The 20,405-nt window shown below is 46.7% G+C and overlaps 1 protein-coding gene across 2 annotated transcripts in view; it reads right to left on the minus strand.

The window, feature by feature from the left end:
• SMIM22 (small integral membrane protein 22) overlaps window positions 1-20,405 on the minus strand; it is a 272,449-nt gene that overhangs the window by 51,260 nt on the left and 200,784 nt on the right. For both annotated transcript variants that reach the window (XM_078662918.1, XM_078662919.1), the window contains exon 3: window positions 14,310-14,392. In XM_078662918.1, the coding sequence (XP_078519044.1) occupies window positions 14,310-14,392 (83 nt within the window). The remainder of the gene's footprint in view (window positions 1-14,309; window positions 14,393-20,405) is intronic.

The following is a 20,405-nucleotide window of genomic DNA, read 5'->3' on the forward strand; positions in this document are numbered from 1 at the left end:
TAGCAGTTGTACTGTAGCGCGGTCATGATCACCTGTCCGCCAGTGCCCTGTACTGTAGCAGAAGTTCACACAGGTCAGCAGCTTCACTGAGCAGAGCAGCATTGGATAGCTCTCTGTGACAGCCCTGCTGTGGTGTGATCTGCGTGTTCGAGGGCAGGGGTGGACCGGGGTATCATTATTTTTGTGTGTCGGTGAGTCGAGCAGTAATGTTGAATTAATGATACATGCGCACACGCACCACTGGATTACTTAAAGCCACTGACTCTTCCTCCCTCGCACCTCAGAATTCCCAGAAACTAATAGCTCTTTGGAGGGCAGTAATAGCCAAGGAGCAGGGACACCCGTTATAAATGAAAGTGCCAACCATGGGTACTACCTGTTATCTCTGCTTCATGCATTTTAACCGTCGATCAGTCCTGCAAAGGTGGGCACTCCAAAAACGATCGGATTTTGTACTAAAGTGCTAACCTTTGTTATTTTTGAAGCACCCACAGATTGTGAATGCTGCTGAAAGGTGCACATGTTTGAATTCTAACAGTTAGGCCCTATTTTAATTAGTCTGGAAAATAGATATTAGATCACTGACCCACCTTCCTTTCTCAGATGGTTGATTTACTCTGAAATAATGTGTTTGTCAGCGGGCACCATAGGCCTTAAGACAAGTAAGGAAAATGGGCAGCCATTTAGATAGTAAAAGGCAGCCATAACCTGGGATACAGAGAGCCCTCACATTCCCGGATCCCGGTGCCACTGTGCCTGCACTGCACTGCACTAACGATAGCTCTGCCCATTTTCAATGGAGAGAGCTGAATGGGGATGGCAATACCGTAATACAGGCAGTTCAGTATCTACGTTTGCCCATTTTATGTAAGCACAACTACGCAAAAAATTGACATTTTGTGTAGTAATATACATTTTCCCTATCCCAAAATTTTAATATCAGTATCACAATTTACTGAGAGGGCCACTAGAAGGAATATGAGTGCCTTTGCCTCTAGCTGTTAGCGAGAAGAATGCACCCCAATACACTGAGTTTATGGGGAAGCTCTGCTCCTCCACAGCCCCAAAGAGAGCTTTAATGCCTCACCACCATGGGTTAGCATTTAATGCTTTTAGAATCTCCTTGTTTTAAAAATTATTGATTCCAGTCACACTTTATCGATACTCGCTGCGACTCCTTTGTATCGTGTTTTCACCCGAGTATGTCTTCTTAAAGATTATTTAGTCCCCTATCCATCCATCACCTTCTGGTCATACTTTCTTCTTGAAAACATTTAGCCTCCCACCTCCCGCAGCAAAATACCTTCTGTCATGTACACAGTTTCCCAGTTTTTGTGAATTATTCTTTGTTTACGAACAGCCTTTGCCCTTAATTCTGCGTCCGATTATGCATCAGAGGATGCTCTGTGACGTTTGCCTAATGTCCTCAGCTCCCTCCTATGCCCAGCATGTGTTTCTAGACTGCTCGTATTAGGAACCCATGTTTCTCAGCGCCTTGTATTTCTCTCTTCTGTACTTCCAGGGGCAGCCTCAGGCATGTGCAAGCTGTTCACCTGCACAGGGCCACCAAACCACAGGGGCCGCCACGACAATATATATCCTTAATATAATAATCCTCTGAGGATGGATACAAATTTGCGTGGCGGCCCCTGGCAGGGATTTGGCGGCCTCCGGCTCTGTTCCACTTCCAAACACCCTGCCCCCCCTCTTCACTGGCCTACGTGCCTATGTTCCTCCTGGTTCCTGATTGGCTTCTTCTTTTCCCTACCCACTGCTGGCCCACTGGTACAGGCGTACATAACATTGCAAGCAAAATGAAGAGAATTCGAGTACGCGAATCTGGATATTCGAAACGAAAGAGAAAGGCGGCTCAGCAGGCTTTCGTAGCGTCACAAGAAGGGGCAACCTGAACTTTATCACCCAAGGGAAACCTAAAGATGGAGAATCCTCCAGCCAGAGTACTGCTGATGCACTAGGTAAAACAGGCGCTGACGACCGTAAACAAGAACAAAAAAATTATTATATCCATGAGCAGAATGATACTCGTGGCGGCCCCTGGCAGGGATGTTTCTGGGCAAAGAGGCCACCGATTCTTTCTCTGTGGGGGGGCTGTGTGTCTGGGGCCCCTGTCAAGGCCCTGGCACTGCAGCCGTCTGTGCCAGACCCTCACGTCATGTGTCACAATATACCCTCCTCCTCCTAAATGTTATCGCTCTGAGATGAATTCGGAAGGGTAGGAGCTGCCGCAGGTACTGGTCATCTAACGCCTTTTCTGGACGTTTTATTACAACACCTTCCTGAGCTCCGGGGGACTCCGCCCCGCCCGGACCCCCTCTTCTGGGGCCCCCTACCTACACTCCCTGCCCAGGGCCGCCATGAGTCTAGAGCGGCCCCTGGCACTTCGTGTTTATTAGCTACCTCCTCCGTTTACATCCTCGTGTTTCTGTGAACCTCCCTGTAAATCTTCCTGTGTCCTGCAGTGCTCGCTTTGCACCCTTGCAGGGCTGGGTAGATAGCGCAGACCGCTTTCGGTGTAATTATGATTTATATTTGGGTTGATGAGACTCGTTTTTAATAGATTACAGCACCATGGCTGCTGGCTCACAGTGACTGCCGGAAAAGGTTGCCCAGTGCCTGTCTGTCTGTGGCGGTGTCCATGAGGCAGCTGACTGTGTCACTTAATTTTTAAAGCAGCTGACAAGGTGTGTTGTTGAGGAGCATCAGCTATGGCTACAACTGAAGGCAGTAGGAATAGGTGAACATAGAATTGTGCCCGTTACAGATTTAAAACTGAAGGTAATTGCCATGTTTTAGGGTTGTTTATGTGCAGTACTCCTTGTATGATTGTATGAAGTGTTCCTATGTGTGATATTTCAATACTTGAGTTGTGGCACTTTCACAATTAATAGAATAAAGCAGTTATGTACAGGAAACATAGTTTATTTAAGTATTGACCCACCTATAAGCAATGTGATAATCTAGAACAGATTTTGAAACACGTGATGTTTATGCAAGATTTGCAATCAATAATGCATAGGAATGGCATCATGCCATCCACACAATCAGTTTTAAGATCTTCTTAGTGTTTCTCGTTGTCCAAATGGGTGTACTTTCTGATATTTATATGTTTCCCTTGTCTTTACTGCTTGATTTTGCTCGCGAGAAAGTGTCACTCATAGTCGTTGAATGTCGCAGTTATTTAATGTTTGATGTGTTTTATTGTTTAATGTTTAATACAAGTTCTTTTATATCCAATTCATGAATTCTTCGAGTCTGGATGACAGGGGGAGAGAGTGATGGTAGTAAAAGGGAGGGGCGGCATTTTTCAATTCTCGCCTAGGGCGGCAAAACACCTAAAAATGGTTCTGCCCCGCCTCACCCCAGTTAGATGTATATGGCGGACGGATTGTGTAGACCTTCGTGACGTTAGTTGAAGAGCTGTAAGATGCACACCTGTTGCGGCATGAAGCAACGATATTCTAGTCTTGTCGTACAGGCCTGACATACATGTGCAAATGTTCGATCTAAGTATGTTAATGTGTGTGTAATCTTTATCATGGCAAGCACTCCCCACATTTTGTTGGACCAGAGAGCTACAGGCGGAGCCTCTTTCTTTTTCCAGAAGAGTGCAAGAAGACGTTTAGCCCCCCTCATGTGCCCTATGAGCGTTTTGTATTCCCCATTTTTCCTTTCATAGTGAAGGGCGGGGCTTTAAGTGAGATGAAAAAGGGGGGGTCTCTGGCGGGGGGTCTCTCAAAGGAGCGTGGCCGATGTAATTAAGGGCATGGCTTAAAAACAAGCTAAAAATATGTGCTTAGCTTAGTGTGTCGCCCAACTGGTATTTTGCTGCTTCTGTCATTACTTCCAGATACAACAAGTAACATCATACCTACATCAAGTCAGGACTATTGGCTTTGTCAATGGCTGATAGTTGCATGAGATAAAAAAGCAACAACTATGACTTTGTTACACAGAATAATGAACATGCTTCAGTTCTGAAATGATGAGACTGTGCAAGAACTATACCCAGTCTCCTTGAAGTTACATCACAGCCTGTGAAGGGTGGCACTACTGCAAAGTTCATATTTATTTTTATCACAGAGGGTGAGGGCACAAATGAGAGCCCGATAGGGACTCGTTTCAGCACCTGTTTTTAGAACTGGTGGTGCTGAGCACTGACAGGACCCGGGCCACATAAAGCCCTGGTAGAAGGCATTATTCCAAGGAGGGTTGTGAATGGTTGTGCTGGGATGGGGTACCCTAAAGTGGCTTTGATATGGCCAATAATCTCCTTCGGGAACAGTAATATAAGTGAGCTGTCCCGCCAGATGTGCAAGAAATGTCCCTCCCCCTGCCTGCATCTCCAACATCTTGTCAAAACCTTGGGGAACATTTTATGCAAGCGAACTGGGGTAAGGTACCATTGGAACATGATTTTATACGTGGACTCTCTCTAGAGGACAGTTTTTAAGGATCTAGGTACATCGTGCCAAATTCGGTCCCACTCCTTGGTCAGTATGTGTCCCTGGAGATCCCTCTGCCAGCGGGTTGGGTAGGGGTGTGGAGTCGGGGTTTTGAGCCCTGTAATGCCTGGTAGGTTCTGGAGATGAAGCCCTTCCTGCCTGAGTAGTTACGTATCCAGGCGTGACCGCCTGGACATCGTCCTGAACTGCCGCTCCCCTCGCTTCCTGCTCCCAGCCCAGTGCAGCGCCCACAGCACACAGCTGAATCTCGTTTTGCCTGTGACTCGCCTGCAGAGTCTGGTATCGTTGCTCTGACCTGATCAATTCGATCTGTGCATTATTTTGAGGCAGCGCTTTTTTAACTTGTATGTGCATTTAGTTTTGGCAGCGCTTTTTAACCTGTAAGTGCATTCATTTTAGATAGCTTGTTTTTAAATTGTAAGCGCTCTCACCGGGATTCTCTGTGTGAGCACGCTGGTACTTCTGTGCATTCGACATTACCAGGCTTCGCATTGCGCCCTCCCGGTTTCACTTTCTAGCCACCCCACCATCTTGTTGTTGTGCTTTTCCCCTGGCCCGCCTCCACGTCCCCGCCTCCCAGCTGACCCTCCCACGCTCCGCCCCCTCCACCACCTATGTTAGTCAGATGGTTCCACGCGCAGCGTCCACGCGCTACGGCCGCGCCGAAGGTGCGCCAAAGGTAAGCCCGTCTACGCCCGTCCGTGCCGAGCCCGCGCCCAGCGCCAGACCCCCTGGCCCTCGCATTGCCCAGCCCTCCCGCATTACTTACGATGCCACCACCCTCCTAGCCCTTAACCCCGGCCGATCCCCCAACTGCGTCCAAGCCGCTCCTGGACACACCCATGGACCTTTCTCATGCCACTCCTGCAAATTCATCGGCACCGTCACCAACTCCGATACGATCACACCTCAGATTCCCGACCCCAACCACCTACAATGCATCTTGCTCAACACCCGATCGGTCCACAGGCACGCCATTGACCTATGGAATCTACTAGACACCATCTCTCCGGACGTCGCCTTCCTAACGGAAACATGGATGAACGCCTCCTCCGCCCCAGACATCACCATTGCCATCCCAGAAGATTATAAGATCATACGCAAGGACCGTACCGGCCACACAGGAGGAGGAATCGCTATCGTCCATAAAAAATCCATCCACATCTCAACCAGCTCTGACGTCAATCTCGCCAACTCTGAACACCTTCACTTCCAGATCCACATCGACCCCAAGACCACACTCAGAGGCACCCTCCTTTACAGGCCACCAGGACCCCGCGCACAATTTAGTGAGGACATCACGGACTTCATCACTCCACACGCGCTCCCCTCCAAAAATTACATCCTTCTGGGAGACCTCAATTTTCACCTTGAAAAGAACAACGACCGCAACTCCACCACCCTTTTGGACAACCTCGCCAACCTCGGACTTAAACAACTGGTCACTTCCCCCACCCACATCGCAGGTCACACTCTCGACCCTATCTTCACCTCCAGCAATCATGTCTCCTTCAGCCACACTACGGCTCTCCTTTGGACTGACCACAGCTGCGTTCACTTTACCTACAACAAGCCCAAACCCAACAACCACCCCCAACCAACTCTGCAAAGAAACTGGAACAAAATCACCATCGACCAGATCTCCTCATCGCTTCTTCTAAACCCCGCAGCCCACTCCTCAAACCCCGACCAAGCCGCCACCAACCTCACCCTATGGTTATCCAACAGCGCCGACATCCTAGCACCACTGAAAAAACGACAAAGCAAACTTGGCAGCAAGAAGGCCTCATGGTTCAACGATGATCTTAAGAAATCCAAGAAACTCTGCCGCTCCCTTGAGAAGGCCTGGAAAAAAGACCCAACCACCAGCACCAAGGACGCCTTCAAAAACGCCACCCGCATACACCACCAACTGATCCGAAAGGCCAAGAAAACCGCCTTCAAGGACCGACTAGATAACAACGCCCACAACAGCAAGGAACTTTTCAACATCGTCAAGGAATTTACCAATCCCTCGGCCAACTCCAACGACATCACCCCCTCTCAAGCCCTCTGCGACTCCCTAGCTTCATTCTTCCACAACAAAATTGCAGACATCCACAACAGCTTCGACAACCAACCCGGAGTCCAACCCACCCAACCATCTGCTGAACCTTCACCCCCCTTGAACATCCTCAACGACTGGAACCCAATCTCCACTGAGGACACCATCCGCCTGATGAACTCCATCCACTCAGGATCCCCCACAGACCCATGCCCTCACCACATCTTCAACAAAGCAGACTCCATCATAGCACCGCACCTCCGAGACGTCATCAACTGCTCCTTCAACTCCGCCACCTTCCCGGAAAGCTGGAAACACGCTGAACTCAGCGCCCTTCTGAAAAATCCCACAGCGGACCCCACCGAACTCAAAAATTACTGCCCCATCTCGCTCCTTCCATTCCCGGCCAAAGTCATAGAGAAAGCTGTCAACAACCAGCTCGCCGCCTTCCTCGAAGCCAACAAATCCCTCGACTCCTCACAGTCCGGTTTCCGAGCAAAACACAGCACTGAGACCGCCCTCATCGCAGCAACAGACGACATTCGAACTCTACTGGACAATGGAGAAACAGTCGCACTCATCCTCCTCGACCTCTCCGCAGCCTTCGACACAGTCTGCCATAGCACCCTTCTACAGCGCCTCAGAAACATCGGAATCCAAGGAAAAGCACTAGAATGGATCACCTCGTTCCTCACCGGAAGAACCCAGAGAGTCCGCCTTCCACCATTCAAGTCAGAGGCCACTGAAGTCATCTGCGGCGTACCACAAGGATCTTCACTCAGCCCCACCCTTTTCAACGTATACATGAGCCCCCTCGCGACCATCGCCCGCCAACACAACCTCAACATCATCTCCTACGCGGATGACACTCAACTGATCCTATCACTCACCAATGAGCCTAGCACCGCCAAAACTAACCTACACGAAGGAATGAAAGAAGTAGCCGAATGGATGAAACACAGTCGTCTGAAATTGAACTCAGATAAAACAGAAGTCCTCATCTTAGGTACCTCCCCCTCCGCATGGGACGACTCTTGGTGGCCAGAAGCCCTTGGAAAAGCACCCATCCCGACAGACCACGCACGGAACCTAGGCGTCATCCTGGATTCCTCACTTTCAATGAACAGACAAGTCAACGCCGTCTCCTCATCCTGCTTCAACATTCTTCGCATGCTCAAAAAAACATTTCGTTGGATCCCTACCGAAACTAGGAAAACGGTCACCCACGCTCTGGTCACGAGCCGACTGGACTATGGAAACACCCTCTACGCCGGTACTACCGCTAAACTCCAGAAAAAACTCCAACGAATCCAAAACGCCTCAGCCAGGCTCATATTGGACATCCCGCGTAAAGAACACATCTCTGGTCACCTGAAAAACCTCCACTGGCTCCCCGTCAATAAGAGGATCACTTTCCGGCTCCTAACCCACGCACACAAAGCACTCTACGAAATCGGACCAGAATGCCTCAACACACGACTGTCCTTCTACACCCCCTCCCGCCAGCTACGATCTTCCAACCAAGCCCTTGCCATTGTACCTCGCATCAACAAAACCACCATGGGAGGTAGATCCTTCTCCTACCTGGCAGCTAAAACCTGGAACTCACTTCCCACTCACCTTCGCCTTACCCAGAACCACCTAGCATTCAGAAAGCAACTTAAAACGTGGATATTTGACAAGTAATCCCCCACCCCTCCTTAAGCGCCTTGAGACCCTCTGGGTATGTAGTGTGCTATATAAATTCTCTGACTTGACTTGACTTGACTTCAAAATGTGTTCGTTTGAGAGCCGCCGCGTGGGCGTTGGTGGGGCATCGGGCCCAGTTTCTGACTGGACTGGTAGTATTGGAGTCTAGAGGACTCTGGGATGTGATGCTCCCATTGGCACCATTCGAACGGCTTAGCTCCGCCTCCCTGGGAGCAGGCCCTGCAGCGCTCAACATGCACCCTCTGCCCAGCTGGGGAAGGCTCTAGGCCTAGGGTCCAGGGCCGGGGTGAACGGCGACCGGTGTGCTCGGGGATGGAAAGGTTGGGAGGCCTACACTGTGATATTTTTAAAGGAGCTAAGAGTGGAGATGTTCCATACTCCTTAATTCGACAAACCTGATGGATAAAAACATTTAAACCTAGAAAGAATTCGGATTGTGCAAGTCCAGCTTTCAAAAGGTCACTTCCAGCAGGCGTTCCACTCATACACTCAACAGCGAAATCAAGACAGCATCCAATAAGTGAAAAGGGGAGGTCCTATGTCGGTATTATGTGTGAAAAATAAGAGAGGTGCCAGAGGAAACCACTTCACAGGACACTCGACAGAAACTGGTTAGCTGTTGTGTGAATTCGAACTCTTCAGAATAGCGGTCTAAAAGCAATCCGTAATGTACTCTAAGGCTGTGGTTCTTTGGGAGCTTCCTTTAGTTTATGGTTGCTTGTCTGTGTTTGGGTTTAATGGGCACATTCTTTTCCCTTACTTCTATGCAAGGGGATCATGTAAGAGGCAAGAGCTTTCCTTTGTCCTTTTCTCTCTGTGACCGGATGACTCGTAAGAGCTTTTTTTCTTTTGCAGTTTTTTTTATATAGTACGAATTCGACCCGAAGGTATTGGAGCGCTTTACATGAGCACAAGTTGCATTACATAAGCACACATTCATAGGGCTTGCGCCTGCGTTGCAGTACGCAGAAATACTCGCGCAGCGAGGGTCCTTTTGTATGGGGTTTTGAAAGCTGCTCACACGCACGGGTTTCGATTCCCGCGTCGGCTCCTCTGTGGTGCGCGCGCACCACTGCTTTTACCTATTGTAGTATGTGGATCCCCGGCTAGCGCTCACAATCTAAACGGGTTAACTGCTTGTTAATGTTAATATTCTAGAATTGGATGGCAGGGTTGGTATCATGGACCTGGGGGGGAAAACTGTGGAGCTAATTGTCTGGTAGTACATGACCAGGGGAGGAGGCTCAAGTGGTCAAAAGTAACGCCCAATGTATTTTTCATGGAGTTCTGCAGAAAGGCTGAAGGGAATCTTGCTATATGTGCGGATCCCTCAAACCCAAAGGACTTGCGGGCACATGCATCATTGGTTTTTGCATTCGCAAACGGTGCGAATCGGTAAAATCGGCCGTTTGCGAATGCAAAAACCATTTGTGGGATGCATCAAAGTTGTTTGCACAATTCGCATTTTTTAGCATTTCTAAAAAATGCGAATGCATTTAAGGAATCGCATTTGTGCGATTCCTTAAATGGAATGCATCATTTTTTTAAAAATTGCGAAAATGGAAATTGGAAGTGCAAATTAACACGAGGTTGACCCTCGTGTTAATTTGCGAAAATTAAAAAAAAAAATGAATTTTTTTAACTTGCATGTTACAGACACACATGTCCTTAGGACATGTGTGTGTGAAACATCCACTTAAAAATACATTTCAGGGGTGCAGGGGGGGGTCCTTTGCACCCATGGAATGCATCAACATTATGCGAATTCTAATTTGCTAATTCGCAATTCCCATTGATTCCTATGGACCTTTTGGCCCATAGGAATCAATGGGAAATGCAAATTAGCAAATTAGAATTCGCATAATATTTGCGAATCGGTAAAAAATGCGAATTTTACCGAATCGCAAATATTATGTTAAAATACTCATGCATCCCGTTTTGCGAATTTCGAATTGCGATTCGCTATTTTTCGCAATTTGGAATTCGCAAACGGCCGGGATGATGCATGTGGCCGTTGGTCCTTAAAGCATTTGAGGGCATTTGTAGCCGGATCGCAGTAGATCTGACGATTGGCACTGAGTTCAAAGGGAATCGTGGGCATAGGTGGTTTGACGAAACCTGCTCGAAAACCCATCGTCTACTCATTTTAGCACTGAAGAGGACACCTCGAGATAGGGTGGCGGTAGCTAGCCTTCGTAAGCAGTATAAGCTGGCAGTGCACGCCCGGAAAGTAGAAATTAAGGCAGAGGCTTTGAATGCTCTTCTATCAGTAGAAGTTCTAAAAGATAGTTCTAAATTTTGGTACATTATAAATGCCCCCTTTTTTTCTTCTGTGGAGAATGATGCACAGGAATGCAATATTACAGAGCCACAGTGGCTAGCCCACTTTGGGGAGATCTATGACTCTGGTGGTACACTATTGTCTACTGCTAGTCCTTTCCCTCGACTAGGAACAGCTCCATTCGTGTTTAGTGAAATGGAAATTGAAAAGGCAATAAAGGAGACCGCGAGTAACAAAGCCCCAGGACCCGATGGGGTCCCAGCAGATCTCTATAAGTGTGACCCCAAATTTTGGTCAAAAATATTGGCTAATGTTTTTAATGCTTCTGGTATGCAGGGGTTCCGGGTATCCTGGAGCCAATCAATTATTATCCCGGTTTTTAAAAAAGGTCAGAGAGGGAGCCTGCGGTGCTATAGACCCATATCACTGATTGATTCAGCAGTTAAAATTCTGGGTAAAGTGGTCTTAGCTAAGATAACAGGCTGGGTCACTGAAAATAAGATTTTATCAGATTTGCAGTATGGTTTTAGACAGGGGAGAAGCACTATGGACCAGTGCCTCAACCTGCATTTATTAATTGGTAAATATACTGTGGCGAAGGAAGGTTATCTGCACATGGCATTTATGGATTTGTCTTCCGCCTTTGACCTGGTTAACAGGTCAAAGCTGTGGAATATTTTAATGAAAATAGGTATTGAGCCATGTTTAGTTCACTTTCTAGCTGACCTTCATCGGGATGCCAGGTCTTTTAAATCTGACCGGGGTGTTCGCCAAGGGTGCATATTGGCGCCCCTATTGTTCACTCTTTATATTAATGCCTTGGATAAATCCCTAAAGGAGGCGAGTCTGGATATTCCGCGTGTAGGTGAATATTTAATACCCGTTCTCCTATACGCAGACGACGCTGACCTTTTAGCATGTACTGCGTTGGGCCTCCAGAAACTCTTGGACGCTTTTGGAACCTATATGCAGTCCTTGGATTTGGTCGTGAACAATGGGAAGTCGCACACCATGGTAATCGGGAATAAAAAAAAACTAGGAAAGTGAAGTCATCCCTCTGTAATGGAGTGGAAGTATCCAGGGTTACCTACGGATCTACCGAGAGGAAATGTTATTTGTGTTGGGGACGGGGGGTGGGGGTGGGGGTTGGGGGGTGAGGTCCCTAGCTTTTCAGCTATGCAAAATGGATGAAAACCCACAACTCCGCAAAACGTCCTTTGCAAAGGCTAGTGTAAATGCATTTATTGGCGGTAAAAAGAAAAGACCACCTTCAAACTTTCTGGTGCATAGTAGAAGTGGTTTCTCCACCCTGCTGAAAACAAACATTCTTGCCATCTGGACAGTCAGCTAGATTAAGTCCAGTGGAGGGGTTTGCGTTGAAGTCTAGAATTATGTGGTTGATAACATAGTCAGTCCTGGGAAATGTTGGGATAGATGCAATACTAGTTTTTTGTTAGGCTTGGGGAGATTTATTGATATGCCTAGAATCACAGGATGTTGAGCCGACACCGAGGCTCGAAACTGATTCCCCAGTTCCAAGGTCAGCAGCTCTGGCCGTGGGCTTGGCCCTCTGGAGGGGCCTTTTAAACACTTCTTAATCCTGTTTGCTGGGATATCGCGGGATCTCTCTTTGATCTTTGAGCATTTCTGTGATTACTCTCTTGCTAGCCTTCTTTTAGGGCTGGGCTCCTTAAAACTTAAAATAGTAAAATGCACTTGTGCCATGTGTGTTACGGTGTGGCCAGTGTCAACTACAGCACCGGGAGTTTCTACTCCCAGACCCCGTTGTGTTGATCCTTCAGAAATAGCAGCGGCTGCACTCGGTATGGATGAGGAGGGGGCATTGCCTGGATGTTTCTGCCCCCTTGATATCTCGATAATAGCAGACGATCTATTAAATAAAGGCTTTTGGAATTGTTTATGGACCCAAAAATGATCGAGGTTAGTTGATATTTTTAAGTACAATTTTTTATTAAGAATTCATAAAATAAGATAAGTACAGCACGGGGTTGAGGTGAAAGTCACTTGCTGATTAGTACCCTCCATTCATAAGCTTCCAAGGCTACTGAACGAGTAAGTAATTGCATCCCATTAATGTATCATTTACTTAACATATTCTTTTATCATAACACGACAAACCAATTAAATGTCATAGAATACCAGATGTTGTAGAAAAACATATAATCAAGTAATATTACTAAGATTCAAAGTGACAAGTGGTCCCAAAAGTGAAAAAGAAAGTAAAGGAGAAGGAAAGAAAGGCATCATGAACAAATACATCAGGCCACCCCCATGTTGGTGGGAAATGCGTCATATATTTGTGCTCGGTCGCTGTCTAGAGTGATGTCATGTAAACAGGTAGGACAGTCGTCACTTAAAAAAACTTCAACCTTCAATCACGGATAGTTTATTAATTTTGTTTACTAGTGAGTTGGCAAATGTAAGAAGCAGAGTTGCTCTATGGGCACACCTCAATGAGCGTGTAAATACTACTGCATGCATGATATGGCAGGTAACATGAAAATCTACTGCTCATTTGTTGTTGTGCTTGCACTTGAAGGTAGATTCAGATATGGTCTGCTCAGGGATTTAAGTGGATGCTCTCTGTGAGACAACCACACCCAACCATCCACTGGAGCTTAGGTTAAATACAACCACCAGAACCTACCTGCAAGTCTGTGACTGCTGTTTCTTACTCACAGGAAGTGCCATTGCGATTTACACCAGAGGAAAATGTTTTTGAAGCCAGTACTGTAAAACTTGTCAGAGGTTTTGGCCCATCAACTCTTGGGGGTTTGTGCCTAGAAATGCAGTATTTTTCTTTACACCTCATTTCTGTGGGTAAAGGTAGTTTGGCAGCACTCATTGGGCAGCACTAATTTCTATGGACTTCGATCTTTTGGGAGGCTTTCCTTGGTCCCTTCAGTCCTTTCATTTTTCCAAGCCTTGAAACAGTACGTCTGCTCGATCTTGGCACCATTGTCTCCGGATCACGTTAGCTTTATTCGTATCTGCGGATTGGCTTTTCTTTCTATAGCTCTTATTTCCGTAGTTTTGGGTGTCAAGAGACATTTTCAGTGGCTTTCTTTACTGATGTGATATGGCGGATGTCTCTGGGGAGTGGTCTTTAGTCCACTTTACTTCTGCGGTTAAAGGTCTTCTGGAGAAATTTAGTTTTAATTTAGTCCTGTCGGGTCCATGAATGCAGACAGATGTGCCAAGCAGTGCCAGCTTTGTTCTGGCTGCACATTTGTTGTAGAAAACCTTCTGGCTTTGTAATGGGGATGAGTCAAGAGTCAAACCTCTAACTGTTCATATCCCTTACCGACCAAACCTGGGCAGATTTCTGGATGGCGACACCAGTTCGATAGAGCACTGCCTGTTACCTCCTCACTGTCCTCGGTGACCATCCCCTCTTCACAGTTACCTATTTTTGCCCTTGAGATCTAATCTAACGCCAAGCATTTCAATTTCAGAGGACAATACCATATAAACACATTTTCAGTATGCGCTTATGTTGCCTTACGTACGTTGAGGACAAAGCAGGCATACACATTATGTTAAACACAACATTTGGTGCAAAAACCCACACACTGTTTGATTGTGGCTTTGTTTTATTATGTAAAGACGGTGGGTTGATGCAATGTTGCTTGACTTCAGTAGAATGCAACACACTAGTGAGGCCAAAGGATGGTTTTAAGGTTTGCAGGACAGTGTGAACCTAAGAGGCAGGATAGAAGCTAAATAGGAGGGTCGACTCGAGGAGATGTGTGCAGGCAGCGAGACTCACCGTCTGATGAGAGGATTCACAGTCACAGCAGCAGCAACAGCAGCAACGGATGAGGACCAGGATAATCATCAGCAAGACAGCTCCTGGAAGAAAAGCAAGCGAGAGGTCAGTGGAGGCCGCCTATCAGAGGGGTGTGCGTCAATACCGAGTATCCACCTTCCAGCTGCATATACTACCCACCGTGTGGCATTGCACTTACAGCGCCTCTACACCAAGGAAAACGCTTCACCTGATCCTTCAACAGAACTAATGGCAAACTCCACTTGCTAACACAGCTAGCAATGTACCCTCACTGTTCGTGTTATTACATCAGAGGGCCTTTCCATTCAATCCAATGTTTAACTTGTTGCAAATCCATCTAGGTATAAAACCGAATATGTGGTAAATACATTGGTAAGTTACTTCCTGGCAAACATTCCATAAGTTAGTGTCCTGGTTTCAAGAGGTGTTCAATCAGAGAGTCATCCTGACTTTTTTTTTAAAGTAATGGGTGCCTCATTTCTGTCTATTAAAAGGGTTTGGAGTGAGGACGGGCTGTGTTACTAAACACATCATTCTCTGAATTAAACCACTTGTCCAGTTAACAGAAATAATAGAGCAGAGTCGGACACCATTGTACAAATAGGATGTTGCACAAGGTCTAGAGTCCTTCCCATTAACAGTGGCTCCAGAGGACGATCTTTATAGCTTCCAGAAAACACAAGGACATTCTGCCGTCAACGATCATTGAGGGAGAATATATGGGCAATCTGGATCTGAGGAGACTCATTCATAGATTAACAATGTTGGCTGCACACCGACTAGAATCACAAAGTGTGAGAGTTCTTCTCCGTCCCTCTGTCTTCAGCTACTTCTGTTTTGCCAAGCTTCTCAAACTTGTCACAGTATGATTAGGAGTACAAGAGGTACACTCCAGTGTTTACAGATGATGATTTGCTACCATGTCAGACTAGGACCCAGTTCTCATTGGTAGGTCATTTGATAGCAGACTTGTAAGAGAATATCATTTGTGAGAAATCAATCCTAACGCCCTACAAAAAAAAGCAAACAAACTGAAATGTCACTACTTAAACATAACCTCAAATTCAAGCCTTTGAAAAGCTATCATGATTCACAAACGTTAAGTGCTATGTTACGTTAGAGGTTTGTAAAGAGCTTGGTTACTCCTAACCGAGTGTCCCCGTGCTAAGATTCCTCCAGCAAAGACCTACTGACCCTGCTTTGAGCTCCGTTACAGTTCAATTTTGCCTACATTGTCGATTGCCAGTTCAGTTTTGCCTAAAAAGCCAAGTCTTCAGATCTTTTTGGAACAGCCCTTTGGACGGCTTAATTCAACGGTCCCGGGGCATACAGTTCCAGAGTCTAGCAGCTAGGAACCTAACAAAGCTACCTCCTAGGCGCACTTTGTTTACTCTGGGGATCACAGTCATTGCAGTCCCTGAGAACCTGAGATGCCTATTAGGAAGATAAGGTTTAATCAGGGGAAGGAGGTTCTCTCTGATTGAGAATATTTTGGCAAAAGCAGAGTGCTTTAAAGGATACGCTATGCTTGATAGGAAGCCATTGAAGCTGTGCTTTCCCTGAGCCCATGGGAGAATGTCTCAGAATATTCAATAACATTTGGGCAGCAGCATATTGAACTCTTTGGAGCATTCCCAACCAGCCTTTAGAGAGCCCCAGGTAGAGTACATTGCAGTAGTCCAGTCGGGATACCTGCAGGGCCTGGACTACCGTCTTCTTTGTTGATTCAGGAAGGAGCCCTAAGATTTTATGGAGCATCTTTAGTATCCCAAAACAGGTGCCAACCGTAGCGGCGATCTGGCTGTCAAAAGATGGAGAGGAGGCACACAGGAAACCAAGGTTTTTTTACCTTTAGTTTGGGGACAGATGAAGAGCCCAGCTACCTAGGCCACCACGCGGAGGAACATATTGAGGGTTGAGCTAGAGTCCATCCATTTGGCCAGGTCCGCCAAACAGGCCTTAAAATTGGCCGCAGCACTGCTATCTTTCTCTCCCAAGGTGATAATCAGCTGGGTGCTGTCACCATAAGACACAATCTCAACGCCATGGTGCTCAATCACATCCACCAGCGGGCGCATATATAGGTTAAATAGTGTTAGACTTAGCGCCGAACCTTGAAGCACTCCATGCTGCAAGGAAATGTCTTCGGAAGCACAGGACTTCTGAATAACCTAAAAGGTGCAATTATGAAGAAAATCAGCAAACCATTCAAGGGCCCGTCCCACAATGCCCTGTTTCCATAGCCGTTCTAGTAACAAACCATGGACCATAATGTCAAAGGCCACATTTAAGTCCAGCACGACGAGGGCAGCTGTCTTTCCTTCATCCGCAGAAAGACGGAGAGACCCTGATGCTAGTAGCAGAGCAGATTCATTGCTGAACTCCAGTCTAAAGCCCGACTGGGTCTCATGAAGAAGTTCTTTCTCCTTCATGAACTTCATCAGCTGTTGGTTCACATGTTGTTCGGCGACCTTTGCAAAAAAATGGTAGCAAATAGATCAGTCTGAGGTTCTCTGGCTTCAATAGATCTAGCGAAGGGTTCTTTGGGAGGGGGACCACAATAGGGTGTTTCCAGTCAAATGGTACCCGACCAGTTGAAAAGGATAAACTGAGTAGATTACATAACGTTGGGGTAATAGCTACTTCACCCCACATCAGCATCGCCGGTTAGGATGGGTCAAGTGGAGATCCTGATTTGATTTTGGCTAATAGGGCACTCGTTTCCTCCACTGATACTTTACTTATGCTTAAAAGGCCATCTGGTGGATCAGGAGGTGACAGTCCGGGAGATGGAAATCTATATTTCCAGACTTTTACAAAAAAAGAGGCATAAATGGTGGAAATGTTCCCAGAACAATAGTGTGCGATCTGATTACGATTATCGATCGTTCGGGTTATAACAGCTTAGACTCACTCTAGAGACATGAGCGATTTGACTATTCTGAAAATCTCAGGAGAGGAGTTTTTAGCCCCCTCAATCTTTTGGGCAAACAATTGAGTCCGGGTGCATCTAACTTATTTGTGGTGCTCCTTAAGAGCGTTGAGGTAACTAGTTTTATCTGTAATATGATAGCTCTTGTGCCACAGACGTTCTCATGCCTTTTTCATAAGAGGTGCCCCATAAACAATTCCGCTGTAGGTCTCGAGCGGGTGAAAACAAATTTTTTGAGTGGGGCTAGAAAGTCATTTATCCAAACTGTCGCCTGCTGATTGGCAACTTAGGGACATGCATCTGGCAGAGGTGGTTTGAGATTCAAAAAGGGAAATATAACCCTGCCAGGGTTTATTGGAGATCCATAAGTCTCCATCAAAGCAATAATTACATTTCAGCTATACCTCAGATATTTATAAGTCGTGTTGTGTGTTACTAAAGTCTCCTGGGGCTCCAATACATGAAAATGCCTCACAGTCTGCGCTGACCGCACACTCATTGCGAGTTTCAAGAGACGCGCAATGGAGGGAAAATGTATTTCATCAGCCAGAATAGGGCATGTGCTGCAGTTTGTACTATGTAAGGGTGCACACACACTATGGATAATTAAATTGTGTCCTGTGAAAATGTATGTGGTTGTTTTCTGCTTCTGCCAATATCCTGAGAATGTCTAATGAAAAACAACATTTTAACCAAAGTTGTGGCAGCACAGCATCATAAAGAGAGAGGTTGCGGGTTGTGGCAGCACAGCATAATAAAGAGAGAGGTTGCATTGCACAGTAAAACAGAGGTTTGTGACACAAAATGGTATACTTCACTTAAAATATCTGGATATGAATACTGTTGCTTGTTTCATAAATTATAAATATATATACACACATATATACATATACATACACACCTATATACACACACACACACACATATATGTGTATATATATGTATAGATATATATATTAGTCAGGACGAGTGCTGTGTCCGTTCACGAGGGTGGGACCTTGTATATTGCGCTGCAAACTTCCCAAAAATACGGAGTACTCGCAGGGTTTCTGAAAGGTATGTATTAAACACATACCCTACAGACATGTTTAAGCATTGTGCCTTCCTCAATGCTGGTAATGTCCACATGTGTTGCACAAGTCCTGATAGGTTTAAAAACAATATCCATTTTTCTGATTGGCCTCAGTCTGGTCTATGGGAGGGCTGATTAAACTCCTCTGATGTCACGGTCGACATCATCATGCCTGTTCGGCGCTGCGATATCATCCGACATTGTGCACAGCTGATTCACGGGCAGAATGTCCCAATCACCACTTTCTCCCCGATGGGCACATAAAGATGACAGCCACAGAGCCTTCGGTCCGTGTCAGAGAAAGTAACAAATCGGTGGGCACAGTATGAGGTCTCGGCCATTTATCCAAAACCATAGACATTACAAGAAGAGCCTCCTCCTGTGGTATATTTGTATAGAGACTCTCGATATCGGGAGTGACCACCAGCTGTTGGTCACCATCAAATACAGAGTGTTCCATCTTTGCAATGAAATCCATTGTATCTCTTATGTCTGCCCTTATTTGAGGTACAAATGGCTTAAAAATATATCAATATATTTAGCCAATGGTTCTAACAATGATCCGCATGCAGCAATATTAGGTCTGCCTGGCGGCTGCGACAGGTTTTTGTGCACTTTCGGCAATACGTAAATATTAGGTATCTTCTGGTCGGTGACATTTAAGTATTCATACTCCTTTTTGCATAGATGTCCCCCAGTTTACAAATGCCCAGCTGGTTTCACTTTCTATATCCCTCTCCTCTCTGAATGCCACCAGAGTGGCTGCCACCAACAATGGGGTCTCCAGTGTCAGCGTATCGTATCAAGACAGTTTTCTAACTGTCAGCCTCTAAATTTCAACTGCCACTGCTGATGGGGAGGGGAGGCTACCCAATCTTCCCTTATCATAAAGAGATCTCACATAGCCAAACAGGACCATTGCCCAGTTGTCCGCCATCCGTGAGGGTTTCCTCTGGTCAGCAAAGGCCCAATCATTTATCACAGTCAACTGGGATGCCCAGTAATACAGATGCCAATCTAGTAGTTCTATTCCTCTGTGACAGGGTGTGTCAGCCTAACGTACAAACATGTGCTATTCCTGAGTGGTGGTCACCTACATGTGACCCTCTCAATCGTATTCCCTTCCAGCACGATGAATGGAAGACCGACGATAAAACTTTATTGATCCCGCAACACTCTGAACAGGACGACGGCTTCTTTAACTGGAGATTTCTGTCGGACGAAGCCCCGCCCACCGATGACGTCGACCCGCACCTGACGCTATCCGAGGAAACTTCCTGGTTCTTCGGACGGCCCCAGGGCGAAGAGGAGAGAGAGTGGCGTTATCCAGACGTGGAGAACACAGGTGGACCGGCAAGAGAGGAGGACGGAGACCACAGACTGAGTACGGCGGAACTCGCAACGAAGCCAGGAGGCCAAAGACCCCGCGACTCGCCCTGCCACGCCCACAGAGGTGCGTGGCTTGAGCAGGTACGGAGCAAGTTCTCGGTGTGGGTGGGAAGGAAGGAGGGTAGTCAAACCACCCAGTTACCTCCAACCCCCACTACCTAGTAAATACCTGTAAATACTAGCTGCAACATCTGCACACGAGCACAGTTCCCCTCCTTTCGTCTCTCACGTATTGCACAGTGTGTTTGGTGTTTCTCCTCACTCCCCGGCCCTCTCAGATCTTGGCTCTGAGAACAAGTGTACTGATAGTTTCTTTATTCTTCTTTATTTTCGGCCTGGGCCCTTTGTATGTCGGACGGACCACCGAGTCTTGGGATCCGAAGAAGCCAACCACCGTCCTCTGACAAGAAAGGAGGAAAAAGACCACCGGCAAAACGGACCTGGACCCCTTGCCCAGAGAAAAGAGAACTCAGAGACATAAACGCTGTTTCAAGCAAATAAAACCTTATTTGATCCGACCTGGCCTACGACCTTATCATTCGAACCCACAACATCCTCCTTCTGAGGACTTCCTGGTGACATTAACAGTTCTTTCTGTGGTAGCCCCCTGTCCCAGAGCAGCAGTCTGGTTTCAGCCTCCACCAAATGGAATAAGGGCTCAAGGACCTCAAATAAAGAGTTC

The sequence above is a fragment of the Lissotriton helveticus genome, chromosome 10 (assembly GCF_964261635.1).
Source record: "Lissotriton helveticus chromosome 10, aLisHel1.1, whole genome shotgun sequence".
In the NCBI taxonomy this organism is placed as follows: Eukaryota; Metazoa; Chordata; class Amphibia; order Caudata; family Salamandridae; genus Lissotriton; species Lissotriton helveticus.